Here is a 19,063-nt window from a genome sequence, read left to right on the forward strand (position 1 = left end):
AATAGCCACGAACAATGCTTTTTCTGAGTGCCTTTTCCGGAGAAGCGACAAAGCAGCAACAAATTCATTCATACAAAATACGCGCCTAACTCTTCGTTTTACGCATTCATACAGTACCCACATTTGATTAGACCAACTCACCAGAGCAATACGAAGCTTGACGAAAGCTTCGCTGGCAGTTCCCATCTTACACACGGATTTGTAATGTTGACACCATTTGTTCTGAATAAAATGCATTGTCTGTCTTAACAAAAGTAATGTGGGAATGTTTGTTTTCTTTGATAAATCACACGAAATTTCACGTGATGAATGTTGCAGGTACTTTTTTGTACAAAACTGATGGACAGACACGGCGCATCGCAACATTGCAAGAGCAGTAGACTTCCTTCAACTCAAAAGAATTTGCAATATTCAAGCCGCTAATTTTAGCGAGACACGCGGTTTAGAAAACCAAACTGCTGTTTTGGCGTTAAAGCAAAGAGCAGCTAATATATAGTCGGTCGTTCAGGAAGTACGGCTGGTACTCTAAATACTTCGAGCATGCAGGAAGCGAAGGAACGTGCGTGGCAGCCGAGTGAGCTGCAGGGAGTGGCGTCCTCGCCATGACGTCACTCGGGAGAGGGCGCCACTGCAAATTCTCCATGCAGGCTAGGTGACTATTTGTCACCCCCCCCGCTTCAAATGGATGCAATAATAATAATAATAATAATAATAATAATAATAATAATAATAATAATAATAATAATAATAATAATAATAATAATAATAATAATAATAATAATAATCCGTTGATAGTCAGAACTGACCTACGCAAAGACGCATCTTGAATTTCTCTTGTTAGCGCCGTAAAGGCATGTCTACAACAGCAAAAAATGACACAGAAGTATTGGATAAACGTGGCGTACGTGTTTCTGCTGCTGCGTGGCTTTGAAATGAGCGCGTTAGAGCTGTGTCTGAACTGAACGTGGTGTATGCACATACGCGCTTAAACTATGCGCGAGTTGTACACCCGTGAGCAAAAGTATATGGACCAGGGATTGCGCGATAACTCATTTTTCCCTCTGTCTGCGAATTCCACTTGAAATAAAAGACTGCAGGCCAAACTTGGCATTACGAATTTTATAGTGCATTCGTCAGTTTCGGTTTATGCGTGTTAATTACGAAGAAATTCTGTTTATTCGGCGACCCTATGGTCCGTGTACTTTTGTTCACGGGTGTATACATGAGGACACATGGGCTTCTGTGCTTGCTGTGTTGTGCAATTTTTTCACTTATGCGTAATTTTCTTTTTCTTTTTCATTGATTATCGTTTTCTAAGACAGCGCGCACGTATTGTAAGCTTGGTAAAGCTACGAGAAAAGAAGCAGCATTGGCCGCGATGCCATTCCCTAAACATATATCAAACTTTTTTATAGATGAAGCTTGAATATGAAGAAACTAAGGTCATTGATATATTAGTGAAGAAGAAAGAGTCCAAATAAATGATGGCACGAGGAAGATTTGGTGGTTAAATTGTGCGCTTTTTTATTGTGAAGCAAGAGATATTATCACGGTGTTACGGCAAAGAAAAAAGAGTGGCGAACTTCGAAAAATTGAAGGCTAGCGTGCCTACCGAGCCACACAGATGTGGTGGAAAAATTGAACAGATACAAAACGCTTCACGCAAAAAAAAAGGAAAGAAAACACAAGAAGGATGCACCTAATACTTCCGGGGTGCACTGGCGTTGCTTAAAACGAAAACAGCGAGCGATGGAGCAAACACGAACTAGAGTTAAAAGCGGGTAAAGGAGCGGAAGTTTTACGACCGGGGAGGCGTGGGCACCAGCTGTGGTCAACGTCGTCTTCCATAGTGGGCGGGAGAGGAGCCAAGGTTCGGGTTGATTAGCCTCGAATTCTGTCACTGCGCTGGTTATTGGGGGGGGGGGGGGGAGGCAGGCGTGGAAAATCGGTATTACGGACTCTGGACGGACAGGATCGCCGACAGTCTATAAACTGCGCGCTCGACAAACCTTCGCACGTATTGGCCGAGTGCGGGAGTGAGAGCCTTCGTCCCAGTTTGGCAATGTGCAGTCACGCACGCTTCGTGTTGCTTCTGGCTGCTTACTCCGTCAGGATACCCTGACTCGCACTACCGGATAGTAGTGCAGGTATTATTTAGCAGAGCTTTGGAGGGGGGTGTTGGCAGGTCATGCAACGGCGCGGCGAGCACCATGCACCCAGTGCGCGCACAGCTGCAAGCGTGTCAGCATCGCCGAGATTGAGCGAGCAGGCTGTTTAAAAAGTGAGGTTCACGAAGGCGTGTTCCAAACGCTGACGAAAGGAACTTGGTCAGATGGTTTTCACAGACTGCGCTTAAAAAATAGAAAAGCAAAGGCCGGAAGCTTATCAAGAGGTAGACTCCGTTGACTATTCCGTGGAGTACTCCTTCCCAGAACACGGTAGAAGCGTGGAAGTAGCCAAGAAAGCGTGCAGCGAACACAACTGGGGGCTCACACAGCACTCCCCGAGCCTACTGCGCAGGCCCGTAGGTGAGCACAGGGATTTTTATCGGGAAGGGGCGGGGGCGCTATAACTAGCATCGCAGCGACTCCCCCCCCCCCCCCTCCCCCCCTGTTATTCTCTTTTTTTATGTGCTCTTATCCACCCCGGGACACTGCGCGAGGATTCAACGAGACATAAAAAGTTCAGTTTATTCAATGATTACTTCTACATATAATGATGTGGTACGTATTAATTCTTGTGCAATGTTTATGCTGATCACACCAGCATTTTCTGTTTTGGTAATAACATCCATAACCTTATAGACACCTGTAATCACACAGTACAAAAATTAGCAGTATGGTCGTTATCTGATGGTGTGAAAATTAATGAGGACAAAACAACGGCTATTATTTTTAGACCAAAGAATAAAGAAATCCCTCCAGATGTAGGTATAGTTTAAATATTCGTAGCATTGAACTTGCTGATCATTATAAGTGTCTAGGCGTGGTGTTTTATGCAAAGGTGTCTTGGGACAGTGAGTAAATCTTTTAGTGCAAAAGATTGCTCGCATAACAGGAGTAGTTGGACGTCTAAAAGACCTTCTCTCCACGCAGGTGAAACTACATATTTATAATTCCTTGTTTTATTCGCACTTAACCTACTACATACTAGCCGGGGGGTACCACAGCGTTTGCTAACATGAAAAAATAAATACATATAATGCAAAAATGGTTTATTCTGGATGCTATAATACCCCTTTTGGGACGTACACCACCTGCTGTTTCATTTGTCAGTGTTCGCATAATTAAAATTCACCAGTTGTACCACTATAGTTTCAGTGTGCGATATAAATTGAAATTACAGAAAGCTTAAAGTATTCGACAGCAATTTCTTCTTTAGAAAGGACAAAATAAACAAAGTAAACTAGGGTTATGAAACAAGGAGAGGCGGAATATGAATGGTAGCACCCGCGTGTTTAAACTCAGGAATGCAACGCTTGTGCTATATGTCATCAATCATAATGAATCTAATAATTTTGAATTGTTTTCTTGTACATCAAGCAAATTTCGCTTGAAATGTGTTAATGCGAGAGCCTAATTTGATAGCATAGATACATTCTGCATCGTGTGATTATATTTGTTACCTTGTTACTTCAAGGATGGGATATGTAATTATGTGTTCATTTTGATGTTATCTCTAATTATGACTGCGCTGCTGTGAGCCCTTCTATTGGGGCAGCGGGCTCGTCAAGTAGCAAAATAGAAGCTTTGATCCGCTGCTCTTCTGTCTGTTTGTTAAAATAGACGAAACAAAATTAGTGGTTGATTAATAATCGCTTATCACATTTCTACATCGGAATGTGCTAGGCTGTTGTACAATGTATCCACATCTTATTTTAAACAACTTGCTGCCATGCACAATGCGCTATAATACAAAATGGTGGAAGGAAACCAAAATAACTTTTTGTACAACAAAATTCAAAAGGTGTTGATTGTCGAGCTGGCATAAATGAGTACATTTATTTCCTGAACTCTCCTTAGCACAAAGAAATACACTTAAGTAGTTACACACTACTATAAATATAGAAAACAACCCCTACAAAAATCTTGCATAGTGCTTTTGAAGGCAGTAGGCATAAAGGGCCATAAAGAGCTCTTCACGAGGTATTCTCGGAAATTTGGTTATACACTAGGATTTGTGAAGTGCCATCTAAAAAGAAATTTGCCACCATATTTTTTTTCACTTTTATTCTTTAGTAGAGGAGATAGCAGAAATTGAAATGCTGTGTCACTATGCTGTCAGGAGGCGAGCTTCACTGCTAACATAAAGCACGTCGATACTTTTTTTTTCTCGTTCCTTTTATGCTGTGTGGCGTACTTCCAGTACTGGCTTCACGTTTTCTGCCCTGAGTGATTCACTGAAGTCACGTGTCATAATCGCATCACGTGTCGCTACAGGCAGTGCGTCTGACTTAGAGGCGTGTATGCGTGCGGCCTTGGTTCTCTGGCAAAGCGCGCAGTTTCTTCGAGACGAAGAGCGCACCTGCTTTTGTTTGAAATTCCAGCTGTCATCGCACCATGCAGCGGTTCGATACTTTGCAGACACGATCGTCAGTGCGTGATCTACGTGAACCCGCTTAATATCCGCCTGTAATGCCCAAATCTGATGAAGGCCCATTAACAACTTAGGACACTAACAAACATGAATATTCTTAGTAAAGGTTTTAGCGCTTGCACATAATGTCCTCACCTATTTAAAGCAAAACCCTGCATTCTTTTCAACAACAATGGATGATGGAAGCGTAGCTGGTATACAAAGCAATTTCCTGCTCAGCAAAAGCGACCATCACAGGCGCTCATGGAGATGGCACACACGAAGAAAATAAATGCACTTAATTTATTGAACTGAACACTGTCTCATTCGACTGTAGTATATTTTGCGCGAATTTCCTATCTGTATCACAGCTCAGCAGCGCGCACCTTTAAAACATCCAAGAAGTATCGTTATTGCCTTGTCGTCTTCGTCCCGGCGACACTACGACACCGAAATGTCAGCAAGACATCGACAAGACGAATGTATAAGCTCGCTCTAATAGTGCTCTTGTAACATTTACTTGTCAAACCGTAAGAAAGAAAGCGCACAACGAAGGCACTCCCTAGGACAACGAATGACCGTCCCGAGTCATTAACATTCGCGTCGGCAAAGCAGAAGCGCTTAACCAAGACAGACAAAAATGCGCCCCAAATCACGACCGACCAATGAAGCCTCACTCGTAGAAACATACGCGCCATCAAGCGCATGCTTTCGGCAGCACCGCGGGCCATCTGGACCGCGCTTTGTCTGTCGCGCCTTTAACCGTGCCTAGCGCTAAATCGAAAGTGCAAAAGAGTTCCCGACTTACCACAAGAGGCTTCGAACTGGACTCGGCATATTGAGTGCGACCGGGACGATCGCTTGCCCGCGTGGTGGCGGAAACAATACGAGAAGCGGGGAATATGCCCTGGACAGTCCTCATTAGTGAATTCCCTGCTAATGACTGCGCTAATGAACGGTTGCCCGACCACTGGAGACTAAATTACGGTAATGCGAGCACGGCACAGTCGATTTTGAATGCATACGTTCCACGAAGGGCGTTGCTGACGACGCCGGGCATCTATAAAGTTCTGGGCACTCCTTTATTTACTGCGCATGTCTCGCGGTCATCAATAGTAAGCTATCAGGTCAATTTCGTGCGTTATATATACACACACACACATATATGTAATATATATACAAAGTAAATGAATGCGTAAATGAATAAACAAAGTAAATGAATGCCTTCGAAAAGAATATTAGGTAAACCGGTCTGGGTGCCTCCGGTGTGCGGTGTGCCTCCGGTGTGCAAACCCGGGCCTCCGGTGTGCGAGAGGGGCGCGCTTCCCCGAAACCACGGAGGCTCCACGGTTCTGGTTGACTACATGTGCAGCTATAGGGCGTGCGTCATTGCGTACGTCACGTCGCAGCCATCTAGCTGACTGAACGTGTGGCCTAATGCGTGCGGTCGTTGGGCGGGCGTGACGGCGCAACCAATGGGTAGGAGGTGGCGCCACGTTATGAGCGTATAAAACGATTGTATAAAGTAAAAAAAAGCGTTCATGTCCAATCGAATGCCGCTGAACGGTCCTTCGCGTTATGAACTCGCCGCGGGCAAGCGAGCGCGTTGAGACGCTTGGCGCGTTTTAATGGGGCTTTACCGAGGCGCAGTTAAAAAGCAGGCAAGAGCTTGCGCGGACAAGGAACGCGCGGAAAAAACAAACTCACCAAAGCAACTCTAATGCTTTCGGATTCCAACGCGTGAGAAGTCTTATGTGCCTCTTTCGATTTTTTTTTTTCGTTTTTCGCGGGCTCTCTTTCGCGTGCAGAAAATGAACTACGTGAGACAAATCGTGTAAAATCCAATTTATTAGGTGGTTTAAGAAGGTGCTCTACAACTTCACGTATCACATTTGCGATCTTAATTCAATGATTACAAGGTTGGGTAACTAAATGTGATAAAATAGTTAGTTATGGCGAAAATAAACAATTACCTGAGTTACTCAAGGCATTTGAAAACATTATACGTCGAGTTCGATTCGTGTACGAAGTGCCGTTCATTTTTGACGTGTTGGCACAAGTTACGTGGGGCAACCTGTATAACGCTTTGAAATGATATCGGAGAAAGAACGCGGTCGCGCTTCAAGCTTTGTTTGCCTAGGAACGATCTAAACGGACTACGTGTACGACTACAGGCCCCTCGCACCCGCTCGATGGCGCTACAATGCTTTCATCTATTATCTCAATGTGACCGATATCGGCCGCTCTGGATGTGAATAAACTGAAACGACACTGCAAACTACAACAACGCCTGCTTCATCGCCCGTCTGAGCGTTACGTGCACCGGGCTTTGCTGAGCTCAGGCTCGGGAGTGTCGGCGCTTCTTATCTCAATCGCAAGCATTCCTACAGGCGTGGAGAGGTGCATTTCGACATACAGAGGTGACGGAAATTTCTTTCCTCGTGATAAGAGATCGAAAGTGTCATGCTGACTGTTTTCGCTTCTATCGCTCGCTCGACCCTCTGTTATATATATATATATATATATATATATATATATATATATATATATATATATACGCTGACACATTAGGGCTGCCATGAAAAGTGTCGTGCGCAGCGTTCAGAGCACGTAAAGAGGCTGAGATAACATGGTATTAACAGTGTTATAGCTGAACAAGAAATGCTCCTACGCTGACACTTAGCCCAACTGGCCCTTTCCTAAGCGATTCGGATCTTGCTCCCAGAAGGAAATCATCAGCAACGCAGAATCGCTCCCGAATCCTTTTGGTTCGCCGAGTGGCACTTCCGAAGCACAGCGCTGCTACGAGTACGGCACGCCGAGTGACTCCCTTCCTCGCTGTCGCAGTGACAGAGATATTGCTCTAAGAGGGCTCATTTAACGTCAAGAGGCGATGCTTATTTATGGGCCCGGTCGTAAGCCGTGCGTGTCCAGTGATTAACGACGCGCTTCGCCGGTAGACACACGAACACAGCACATCGGAACCGGGTCTTTATGGTTTCTACGCTCTCCTCCACCAGCTCTCGACGTACACGAGGACCCTGAGGCGTCATGCGAGCCGGTCGAATAGCGGTTTCCCCAACCACGCGAATGTCCTGATGCAGCTTTTCGCACAGGGAAGAATATAAACACCGGTCAACGACAGGCCTATGTTTTACGCGCGTCCACGCTCTCCGGTGCCGTGGAGAGACCGTTGCGAAAGGTGTTGATAATGCGACTTACGCCGGATAACGTGAGGCTGTCTATTTTTTCAGGGAGTCCATTCCTAAGGTTTATTCTCATGCCTATCTTCTTTTTATCGTTTTAGGGGAAGGCCAGCCGTGCGAGCACAGTCCCTGAAGGGACGCTGTGATTATTCTAATGTGTTAATATTCGTTTTGGGCCGACTATTCGCCGCGAAATGTGCAGTATAGTTGGGATGGTGTTAACATTCGAAGATTGTCACTTCGGACATAAAGGTTTTGTATCCGAAAGACTGACAGCAGTTGCACGTACGCGCGATGGTTTTCTTCTCGCTTGCTGTCATTGGGTCTCGACCGGCGTACACTAAGTTTTTGTTTTTAGATGCGCCAAATTAAAAAAAAAATTGCCTGTTGCGGATGGCACAATCCGCCTTTTGCGACGCCGAACTGCGCATGCGCAGTGCCCTAGCGGCTGAGGAGCGAAGCGATTTGGCAGGCGCTAGAGCAGACGGCGGACGGCCGGGGCAGGCGCTGCATTTCTCAGCTGCGCTATTCTCGCTGCCGCGCGCGCGGCACGCCTTCCCAGCATATTGACATCGAAATTTGGCGCAATGCCAATGTCGTGTGTCGCATACGGCTGCAGTTCACGTGACAGTCCCAGTAGGACAGTGCGGTTTTTCCTTTTTTCGTCGATAAAACGGGATCGACAGCGCCGTGAAGCCTGGATTAGGGCTGTGATGCGGCAAGATGCGCAAGGGCGCATCTCGATTCTGCGGGAAGCACTTTGTGACAGGTATGCATCCACATACGTAGTTCTCTGTTTTTGTCGTTACTGACTCATACGAATAATCTCGAGAAAGACGCAAATGTGTGTTTGAGCTAGCTAAACAAACGATCTCTTGCTCGCGCGAGCCGGACGTGTGAAATGCGGTTCCTATTTTTTTTTAATTCTTTTTTGTCGTCATCTCTGTGCGGCCGCCGCGTTGTGCTTTACGTTTTTCTTTTTTTTTTTTGCTGTCATCTCTGTGCGGCTGCGGCTAGAACGCCGTCTTTAGCAACTTTACACCATGCACACTTTTACTACTTCATAAGCGCTCAGCGAGTGCTCGTGATGTCGGCGTAGTTATCCGTTGGAGCCAAGCACGCCTGCACTGCCGGGCAGATTTGGAAACGGCATGCACTGTTGAAGTAGCTGATGGTGCTAGTTAGCAATCGCTGCTAGTTGTCGTTTCATCATTCTTGTCGGCACTGAGTATAGTAATATTTCTTGAAGAAAGCTTATGTTCGTTTAGCGAATATCGATGTAGTACGGTTTGTACTAAGGCTCATTTTCCCGTGCTGCGCTTTCTGGAGTCGAGTGGCGCGTCTTATTGTGTAACGGACACATTCCAGGGGCGCCTTCACTGTCACCCAGACATCCGGACTTCCTACCGACGCTGTTCGTGTATACAGACCAGTTCAGAAAGAAGGACGCGGTCGACCGCCATGTTCGTACCGCGGCGCGTTCCAAGAGGAAAACAGGCGCTCCACCAACAGCAGGTATCACCAGTTCTGGGCATACTGGCCATTTTTTGGCATTTTTGTAGGTGTACATATACTTTATCTGGGTAAAACACGTATGCAAACCGACATTCTGTTGGCCTCCCCATTGCCTGTGTATGTTCTCCAAGCACTATGGCACACTATAAACGAATATATGCAGTGGTGAAACGTGATATTTGCCCTATGAACTACACTTCATGCCCTATCCGAGTCATGCGTTTTTGTGTGTACTCATACTATTTTATTACTCACTTTACGTCACAGGTACAGAGGCTTCAGGACAAGGAGGAACTTGTAAATGTCACAGTGATGGGGAAGCAGGCACGTCCTGTGTTCAGGGTGAGCAGTGGCTTTTGAACTAATGGCAAGCACACTGTCACATTATGCAGCTGGGAATGTTTTCTGAGGCTCACCTTATGTTGCTCATTGCGAGTCTTGCCCGTTTGCAACATATGAATTATCCATAATTTGCTTTCAGGTGGCCAGGTCATTAGGGTAGCGCACTCCGCACAAAGTGCGAATGCTCAGAGGTCAGTGTTCAATGCTCAATGGTCAATGCTCAAATGTCAGTGTTCAATGAATTGTGCCTACAAGCAATAGCGTCACTTTATTGTATTTGTTGATACAAATGCAGGTGCAGACTCTTCATTCGACGAGGAAGGAACAGCTGATGCACTCTTGCGCTTGCAACATCCCCAATGCTCACTGAGCCACAGGAGGTCCTAGAGCCAACGCCCTTAAGCAGAGAGGAGAACACTGACCACCTATTAACTGATAATGTGGCATTACAACGGAAAGTCAGGGATCTAGAACTTGAATGCAGAAAGCTAAAACGCTGCACGTTTTCTGTGGATACTATTCACAAATCGCCTTTAAGTTTTATACGGGACTGCAAAGTAAGGAACAGTTTTAAGAACTCTTTGCACATTGAAAAAAATGCAGAACGCATGGTTTATTGGGATGGAGGAAAAACACAACCAAAGGAAAGACAGCTCTCCAAGCGCGAAGAACTTTTCATGGTTATGTATAGGCTCAGGACTGGTGTTTGTGCCAAGGAAGTGGCTCGAATGTTTGGAATTTCTCAATCATGCCTTAGTCGCATCTTTTGTACATGGGTAATTTTTCTCGATAAAGAGCTTTCAGCATTGACAAGGTTTCCCACATTAGCAGAGATCAAAAGGCACATGCCAATGGCGTTCAGTGACTTCTCAAACACTAGAGTCATCCTTGATTGCACAGAGGTGAGAATCCAAAGACCTTCAAAACTACAGGCACACAGGCATACTTTCTCCTCGTACAAGCATAACACGTTCAAAGCACTTGTTGGGGTAACACCAGATGGCTATGTTTCATTTGTGCCAGATTTGTGGGGTGGGCATGTTAGTGATAGCGAAGTTGTCGAAAAATCGCGCCTGCTGGGTTTATTAGATGCGGGGGACGTTGTGATGGTCGACAAAGGCTTTAGGTTGGAGGGCATTTTGCCACCATCTAATCAAATCCACATGCCACCATTTAAAATGGGGAACCAATTGTCAGCTAGTGACGTGATTGCCACCCGAAAAATAGCTGGCGCTAGGATCCATGTTGAGCGAGTCATAAGACGTATCAAAGAATTTCATTTTTTAGACAAACGACTGCCAATCAACATGCTCGACATTATTGACAGCGTTTTTAGGACTTGTGCCTTTTTGTGCAATTTTCTACAGCCAATCATTTCAATCAATAATGAGAACAAGTAGCCAGCTCGCACATCTCTACATCAAATGAGCCTCCTTTACCATGCTTATGACCTGAAGAGACCAGACTGTGTAACAACAGTATACTCTCATACTATATCACGTGTACTTAGGACGCTGTCTACTGTGCTACCTTCTGAGGAAATTTGTATTTTCCATCTCTATGAATAAACGATGCTGCTTTTTCGGTTATCTTCCATGTACACTGCACATTTATTTTGTTATGTCTATAGACATAACGGCTATAGTTATCACCAATGCTACACAATTTGCTTAGGCCACGCTATTTCTGTTCGTTTTGCCATAGCTGCTGGCTGTTTGCGTGAATGAAGCTGGTATGAGTGGTTAAGTATTACCCTCAACATCTAGGTGTGGCCATTGTTTTGTCCCACCTCCTTGACAATGACTTCATTCTCTTTATGCTGTACATATTTCTGTAGTAGGGGGCTCCTGCTTTCTGCAGGTTTTCAGATTCCTTTTGGCAGTGCCAACATACCTGGCAGAACTATACAGGGGAAGTCCTCTTCGAATTCGCTGGGTCAACTCCTCAGCTAGCACAGCATTCCTATAAAAATGCAGTAGTGCTGGCAATATTTCCTGAGACCACATGGCCTCATCAAAGAAAATCCTTTCGACGTGTAAGGAGGATGCAATGGATGCTGCATTAGTCCACACAACGAAGTCGCACCAGCTAAGTCCTGTCACTGCCATTTGGCCCTGCAACTGATAATAATATTCATGCTCCCTTTTCAATGTAATTTCATTATCTGTTGCCCTACAACAAACCTTTGGAGAAGCTGCAGCTTCTTCAATACTTTTTCCTTTGAAAGAAAACGGGCATTTCACTTCTAACAGCCCCATGTCACTGCCCTTAAATACCAGTCTATCTGGGGATGCAGCAATAAATGGATGCTCAGCATGCACGTGCAGGCCTGTATATCCCACAGTTATGGTCTTATCCATGCAGGCCATTAGCTGTTCGTATGCCTGAACGGCATCTGGCTCGTGCACAATTCCATAGTGCATGGCTTCAGTTTTATAGCTCCGCGGGTAAAGGATCTCTTTAACAATACTGTCAGGCTTCCGGCACCGCACAATTCTTTTAAACATTGAGGCAGTTAGCCGACCAATCCGCTCCATGTGCCAAGTTGGATTTGCGGCCTGTCCAATCGTTGACACGAGAACAACTGCTCTGCTCTCCACCGAGAGGGCCCGTATAGCTGCAAAAAAAAACAGTATTGTTAATTTATAGGTTTAGAATTCGTTTTACAAGTCGTACAGCAAGCATTGCATTGTATTAAAGCAAGGAGAAGTAGCATGACGTCAACAAAGCATCACTTGTCATGGCAATGTTGAGCTTTTTGGTGGGGATTCATCATGGAAGGAAGTAAGGGGTTCAAACATGGACACAAGAGAACCAGACAACACAAACACTGCAGATAGGAGCTAAGCGTACCAGAAATGAAGCTTAAAATGAGAGAAAGTTCAGCTAGTTGGTAGGGAATCGCACTAAAAGAAAGTAACGCATGCAAACATGGATACAAGAGAACCAAACTACGTAAATACTATGTTGTATAGTTCTCTTGTTGGTGTATGCACGCCTTACTTTCTTTTACGTTGAATCACTTGTCAGAAACTTAATACCATTATGTTAGCTTTTATTTACTTCTACAAAGAAACCCCTACAGGCCTGCTCAAAGTGGCTAAAGTATTAGGTTGTGTGAAATTACACAACTGCATATTGCAACGAATAAAATATAGGTAGATACCAATCTCCTACAAAATTGTACAGCTTACTTTCACAGTAACATAAGAATTTTTCTGCAGCTTGTAACTTGCATGTGCTCATTATGTTGTTTTATTTTTTTTCGCTAATTATGCTGGTCAACACAGCTAAATCGTAGAGTTGGTTCAGTATTGAAAGTGTTTAAACATGCCTAAAAACGAAAAGAGCAAGACAAATGTGCATGCTTTCAATTCCATGCTCTGCTAAAACACAGTCAACATATATATATGGCAAATGCCGTGTATGAATCCAGGTGATGGACTCATCCAAAAGGAACATCCATTATACATTCACACAGTGCTTCACAAACATGCCATAGATGAAGCAGATATGTTTGAGGACCCTGTGGGTGCTCACACACATCGAGTTATGCGACAGCCCTGCAAAAGTTAGAGAAATGACAAGATACTAAGTCTAAAAGTGACTGCTGCATTATCTGCTGCTCAGTGGGATACTTGTGAAGGTGACGCCCAGAGACATAGGTGGGCATTTTTATATAAATGAGACAGCCTCAGAATGACACGTGCCAAGACAAAAAGTTGCGAAAAAAGTACTAAACAAGGAAGTGGACTTTCTTACCATCAAACCTCTCTTGTATGAGTTTTGACAGGTCTCACTGTGGATGTCTTCAATGTCTGGGACCAGTGGAGTGTCTGAAGCTTCTGGTGCCACTTCACTGGGACTGTGTTCATCCTGGAATATAGTGCTTTACATTAGACAGCACAGATAACATGCAAATGTTAGCTTAGTGACTACCTTGAATAGTAGTGCAGCTTGAAATATACGAAGCAGCATAGTAAAGATTTGAGGATTTTGTAAACAGGTCTTTGACAGCATCATATTGCACCAGTGGTGAGAAGCGCAACAAAATAGGCTCAGATTGTGGTCTCATACCTGGCATGCCTTATTGCGCATGGTTGTTAAACAAGCAAACTCAGTATTGTACTTCTGAATCATTTTTCACATTTTATTTATTCGTACTCTAAATGCCTTCTTTCAGGGTGAGCAAAGAACAGTTTTGAAAGTAAGCAAACTACAAGCTTACTAGCATTAGAAAATTTAAAAAAAAACATTCAGATGCAGTGACATGAACTCGTGCTAACATGTGCTGTAAATCAAGAGCAAATGTAAATATGAAAGTGCAATAATGTGCATGTTGCAGAAGGGGATAGAAAAAACTCAAGCCATACGTAGAGGTAAACAGTAATCAATGCACATCAGATATGCCAACGCAAGATTTAAAATTCTTTAAAATTAGGTTCAGCAGCTCTGTGTAGAGAAGTTATTCCATTCAGCTATAAAGCATGGTATGAAAAATCAAGGGACACTTAATACACGTAACTAAGGAAACCATGTACAGATAATTTAATAAGACTTGCCCAGCATGCTATGCTCACATGCTTTGCTGCATAAGTTGCAGGTGATTGGGCAGTCTCGCATGATAATTATGTGAATCACATGTGGCTATAAGAATTTATGAAGCAGGCACTGGGGAGTTCATCACCGACTTGATACCTACAGTATTACAGGAGGCGTCAAAGGTCTTGTCTTTTGTAAAGGCACACAGCATTTCAAAGCCCTTAAATGTATCACACTTTGGAATTCACAGTCCCTTACTGCTGTCATGGACAAGACAAGCTATAGAATGGAAGTTGAACAGATGTTTGTGTCAGTTTAACAGTGTGTATGTGCATGAATGCTCTCGCATTATTTCAGTCATCACGAGATAGGTTCTGCCAGAATTTTTAAAATAACTTTGGCTTTAAAGAGGTTTAGTTGCCTCAATTAACCAAGACTTACATCACAGGTTTGCTGCATCATCTCATTGCTAAGCTTGCATATTGCTTAGTGAGATAAAAAAGAAAGTCACCATATATAAACACTACTGACATTAGTGTTATACTGATGCAAACTGTACTTCGCATAAAAGCACAGTAAAAGGAGCTCTCAAACTGTTCCTGTCTGTCGTCACATGCTGATGGAACACTGCTAACTTTTATTTTAACAGATCACAAGCATGCAGAGTTAAGTGTAGCACTTACAAGTGATCCTCCTGAGTTTTCTTTGCTCATATAACGGAGAAGCAGGCAGTTTGCTGCCACCTTTTCGAGATCGGCAGCAAGCAGAGATGGGTCACTCGGTGAGAGCCCTGGCAGTGGATCAAACCGCCGCCTTTTCGCACCTTCATGTTTCCTTGTGTGAAAAGTGATGTCTTGCAGAGGCAGAGGTGGCTCATGCTTTTTGACTGAAAAAAAAAAGTTTTGTTTGTACAAGTACAATAACGAAATTTTAAGTGCTTCCTGTGATGTTTAGCCAACGACCACATCCATTGTAAGAAAATTAAGTGTTGCAGTTTGGGATTATTTTTTCTCTATGCAGGTCTTGTAGTTAAGAATTTATGAAGCGACACCAATATGTGTTCTTAATTAAAACCAGTAGCCTATATTTGTCCACATACCAATACTCATGTACGCTGTAAACAATGTAGCTGTGTGAATGAGTTGATATTCAACAGCTGCTACCTACCACGAATGCAAACAATTTTACAACACGTTAAATGGTCAACACGGTGCCACAAAGAACCGTTTGCAGAAAGGGGCCGGAAGTGTGATCACAGATTTTTTAGGCACTTTTGCCGCCTCCTATGTTAACTAATGCTTGCTAAGTAGTAGCATTCTTACCTTGGGCAGGAACAATCCAAGCACATGGAACTTCCGTGCACGTTGCCGCATCCTTTTGCGCCAAGTGAATGGCATGAAGGATTAACCCAACAAAATGTTGGCATGTGCCGCTCAGGCTGCAAGAATAAAATGGAAGAGGAGATGAGTTTTCATGCTCAACAGGTATTCATCAACGAAAAGATGGGATCAAGTGTTTATGAATTCGAAAGAACGGGTTTAAGTTCACGTCACTCAACGTGAAATACATGCGCCAATCTCAGACATGAGCCGCACACCACCACTCGCGCGTTGGCCTTGTAACACCATGTGCAGCATCATTGAACGATGCGATGCGGCTTGTCAGACAGCTATGCCGGCACGAAGTTAGGTAAGACTAGCGGTTTTACACTAAACAGCCAAACTTGGAAGTCATTCTCGTTATATGCCTCTAAATAGTGTACTGTGTGATACCGGCAATCCAAGGCTGTGTACGGTCGCAGACAAGTGCAAATTGGTATGCTGCACGACCGTGTCGATCGGTATACATGCAAATGCGCAAAAACAAGAACTCCCCGCTTTCTTCATTTACAATATGTGTATTTTTTCAACATTTAAGCAACCGTACCTTTATATAAGCAAACAGCTAGCCCAAAACGGCAGGGCCGGTATAGTTATGAATTCCAAAATTTAACCCATCAGACTTAAATGTCCTGCACGCGGTTCATGCAGGTCGCGCTCCAGTTGTAGAATAGAAAGCTTGCTCACCCTGTGGGGCAGAGGCAATGACGAGCCAGGATGGAGCCCGACGCCTTGGAAATCGCGGCGTGCACGATGTAATAGCCGCCTTTCATTGACGGTAGGCAGATACTACGCAAAAGTCCGCACGTGGATTCTGCTGACACGTCGTTGTACATGACGTTGCGCACGTATCCTTCTTCTTGGAACATCGTTCCTTTCATTTGCTGTCGCGCGAAGCGCGCTCCGCTCGACACCATGTGTTTTTCGAGCTGCGCTTCCGTGGGTATTTTGACGTTACCGAAGCGCTTTTTCCAGCCGTTCGTCACGCTGAAGAAACCTCCAAGTACAAAGCAGTCACCAGCGGGCTCCATGGCTAGCGGACGGCGACAAACTGTGCGCACACGTTGTTGCGGTTTTCACTCACACGCTGCTTGCTTGCACACGTGTCTCGGCGGCTGTCTGTCGCGGCGAGAGCGGCGCCTGCCAAATCGTTTCTCGTGGCCACCGCACAGTGGCGCCACAATGCATCGCAAAAGGCGGATTCTAAAAGTAGGAGTAAATTGCTCCACGAGGCAGATATTACTTCTACGAGAAATAACAATGCCTAATTGAATATTTAACGTAATCGCTCTAATTAGCATGTTGACTAATTATTTCATGACAGATTAAAAAAAATTCTGGGCACTCACGTGCCAAAACATTCGACAGTGGTTATGAGGCGCGCCAAAGTGGAGGACTCCGCAGTAATAATGACCCCCCGGGGTTCCTTAACGTGCAGGCAATTGGATGGGACACGGGCGTTTTTTGCATTCCGCCACCCATCGAAATGGGACCGCCGCAGCCGGGATTTGATATTACAACTTAAGAATCGTAGTCGGTGAGTTCCCAAGGCGTATCTACATGGAACGAATATTCAGGATAACACCTAAGAATTGTTGGGACTACACCAGCTTTTAGATGTTAATTTTCATAGTGTCCGACGAAATGCATTGGCGTTCCAGTTACTTTTGTGCTCAATCCATAATAAAACGCTTTCATAAAACAGTTAGTGGGAAAACAGTGCATTTTTGTCGTAATTTTGACGTCGCATATCTCGAACCCGATGCCATACTTCGAATTCGTCCCAAGTCGATATGGCTTGGAAACTGACTAGTTACAATTCGAAGATTAAGTTACGTGCCGTAAAGCATTAAATAAGAAGTGTATTAGTGTAGTTATGCTAATTATTATATCGAACATATTTATTTCTTCTAAAGCAAATGGGCCACCTCATCGAGTAACTTCGCTCAAGGGTAATAATTGTGTTATCTGCCACACGCAATTTTTTTTCTAAATTTGGTGCAGCAAAAAAAAAAATCATCTAAGCACAGGTTAAAGGTAGACTCTTTGCAGGGAACGCCTCCAGGAATGTTTCAGCCATTACCTAATTTTAATTTTTTGAATGCGTTACTATTCGCGGCATTGATGAACAATGTCACGGAAAATGTGAATGACGAGCTCGCACTTTCACACTAACATTTTAGCACAGAGCGACCGCAAATGCATGTTCGCATTCTTTCCCAATCTGCTGAATATCATGTCTATGAAGCTCTTCCCGTTTAATCAGTAAGCTTGAGAATCTCCAGTGCATTCATCCCATGCTATCGTCCTCTAACGCAATAATAAGTGAATATCTTTCCACCGTTCCACACTCAGTGATGGTCAGCGCCTTCAGCCGAGCTGACACTAGCAATTGCTGATAGCGTCGAACTCCTTGCGTTCTTGCAATAGCAGGCTTTAGTCGGCATGCGTGAGTGGGTGTGGGTGCGTGTGTTTCAACTTGCGCGAGGTTTATGAAGTGACCCGCCGTGGTTGCTCAGTGGCTATGGTGTTGGGCTGCTGAACACGAGGTCGCGGGATCGAATCCCGGCCACGGCGGCCGTATTTCGATGGGGGCGAAATGCGAAAACACCCGTGTACTTAGATTTAGGTGCACGTTAAAGAACCCCAGGCGGTCAAAATTTCCGGAGTCCTCCACTACGGCGTGCCTCATAATCAGAAAGTGGTTTTGGCACGTAAAACTCCATAATTTTTTTTCGAGGTTTATGAAGTGCCTCCCCTAGATGGCGCTAGATTTGTTTAGCAGCGACAGATTTGTTTACCTGTACAGACGGATTCCAATTATTGCTTAGATCATTGCTATTAACGCCCTCATCAACGTTTCAACGACGTCCGTTTCGGACATACATTTACATAGCAGAAGTGAAGTAAAGCATCCGTAAGGGACATTTCAGTTGGTAAAGCTTTCTTGCCGCGATCGAGTGCAAAATGTCGCTGAAATTATATTTAATAGCGCTCATTTTTCAAAACAAGCGTCACGCACATTGTTGGAGGCGCATCAGTAAGGGGGGGGGGGGGGATAAATGGTGGGGCTCAATGTAATGGTATAGACGGGTTTTATAGCTGGCCGCAGCTATAAAACAACAATATCTTAGTCACATAGGCCGTCGGTCGAGTAAAAGAGCGGCATCAACGCGGCTCTTCGCTCTTTCACTGCAGCAGCAGTCGGCGGTTCGTGTCGCAGATATAGCTACAATGCACTGTTGAGATAAATAGCCACAAGGAACTCGATGACTTCGAGGCCTACACCCTTCATTTATGATACATAACTGAGTGTTCTAAATACAGTAATTAAAAAAGTGTATTAGAACTTTTTCGCTAACGTCATAGTCGATTTTATTAATTTGCCGGGCAAGATCTGTCCACGTGGTTTTATAAATGAGGCTAGAAGAAGCATCTGCGCTATCTAAGGTAAAGGCATTTTTCGAGAAATAATTTTAACTTAAAAAAATACAGCAGAGATAT

At 44.4% G+C, this 19,063-nt stretch overlaps 2 protein-coding genes across 7 annotated transcripts in view; one reads left to right on the top strand and one right to left on the bottom strand.

The window, feature by feature from the left end:
• LOC139060167 (band 7 protein AGAP004871-like) overlaps nt 1-19,063 on the bottom strand; it is a 447,387-nt gene that overhangs the window by 48,569 nt on the left and 379,755 nt on the right. The window lies entirely within an intron of this gene.
• On the top strand, nt 8,359-10,061 carry LOC135897364 (uncharacterized). The gene is made up of 5 exons (XM_070532026.1): nt 8,359-8,550; nt 9,150-9,296; nt 9,564-9,638; nt 9,778-9,829; nt 9,934-10,061. The coding sequence occupies exons 1-5, from the start codon at nt 8,505-8,507 to the stop codon at nt 9,968-9,970; spliced, it is 357 nt and encodes a 118-aa protein (XP_070388127.1). The 5' UTR covers nt 8,359-8,504; the 3' UTR covers nt 9,971-10,061.

This window comes from Dermacentor albipictus, chromosome 1, assembly GCF_038994185.2.
Source record: "Dermacentor albipictus isolate Rhodes 1998 colony chromosome 1, USDA_Dalb.pri_finalv2, whole genome shotgun sequence".
Lineage (NCBI taxonomy): Eukaryota > Metazoa > Arthropoda > Arachnida > Ixodida > Ixodidae > Dermacentor > Dermacentor albipictus.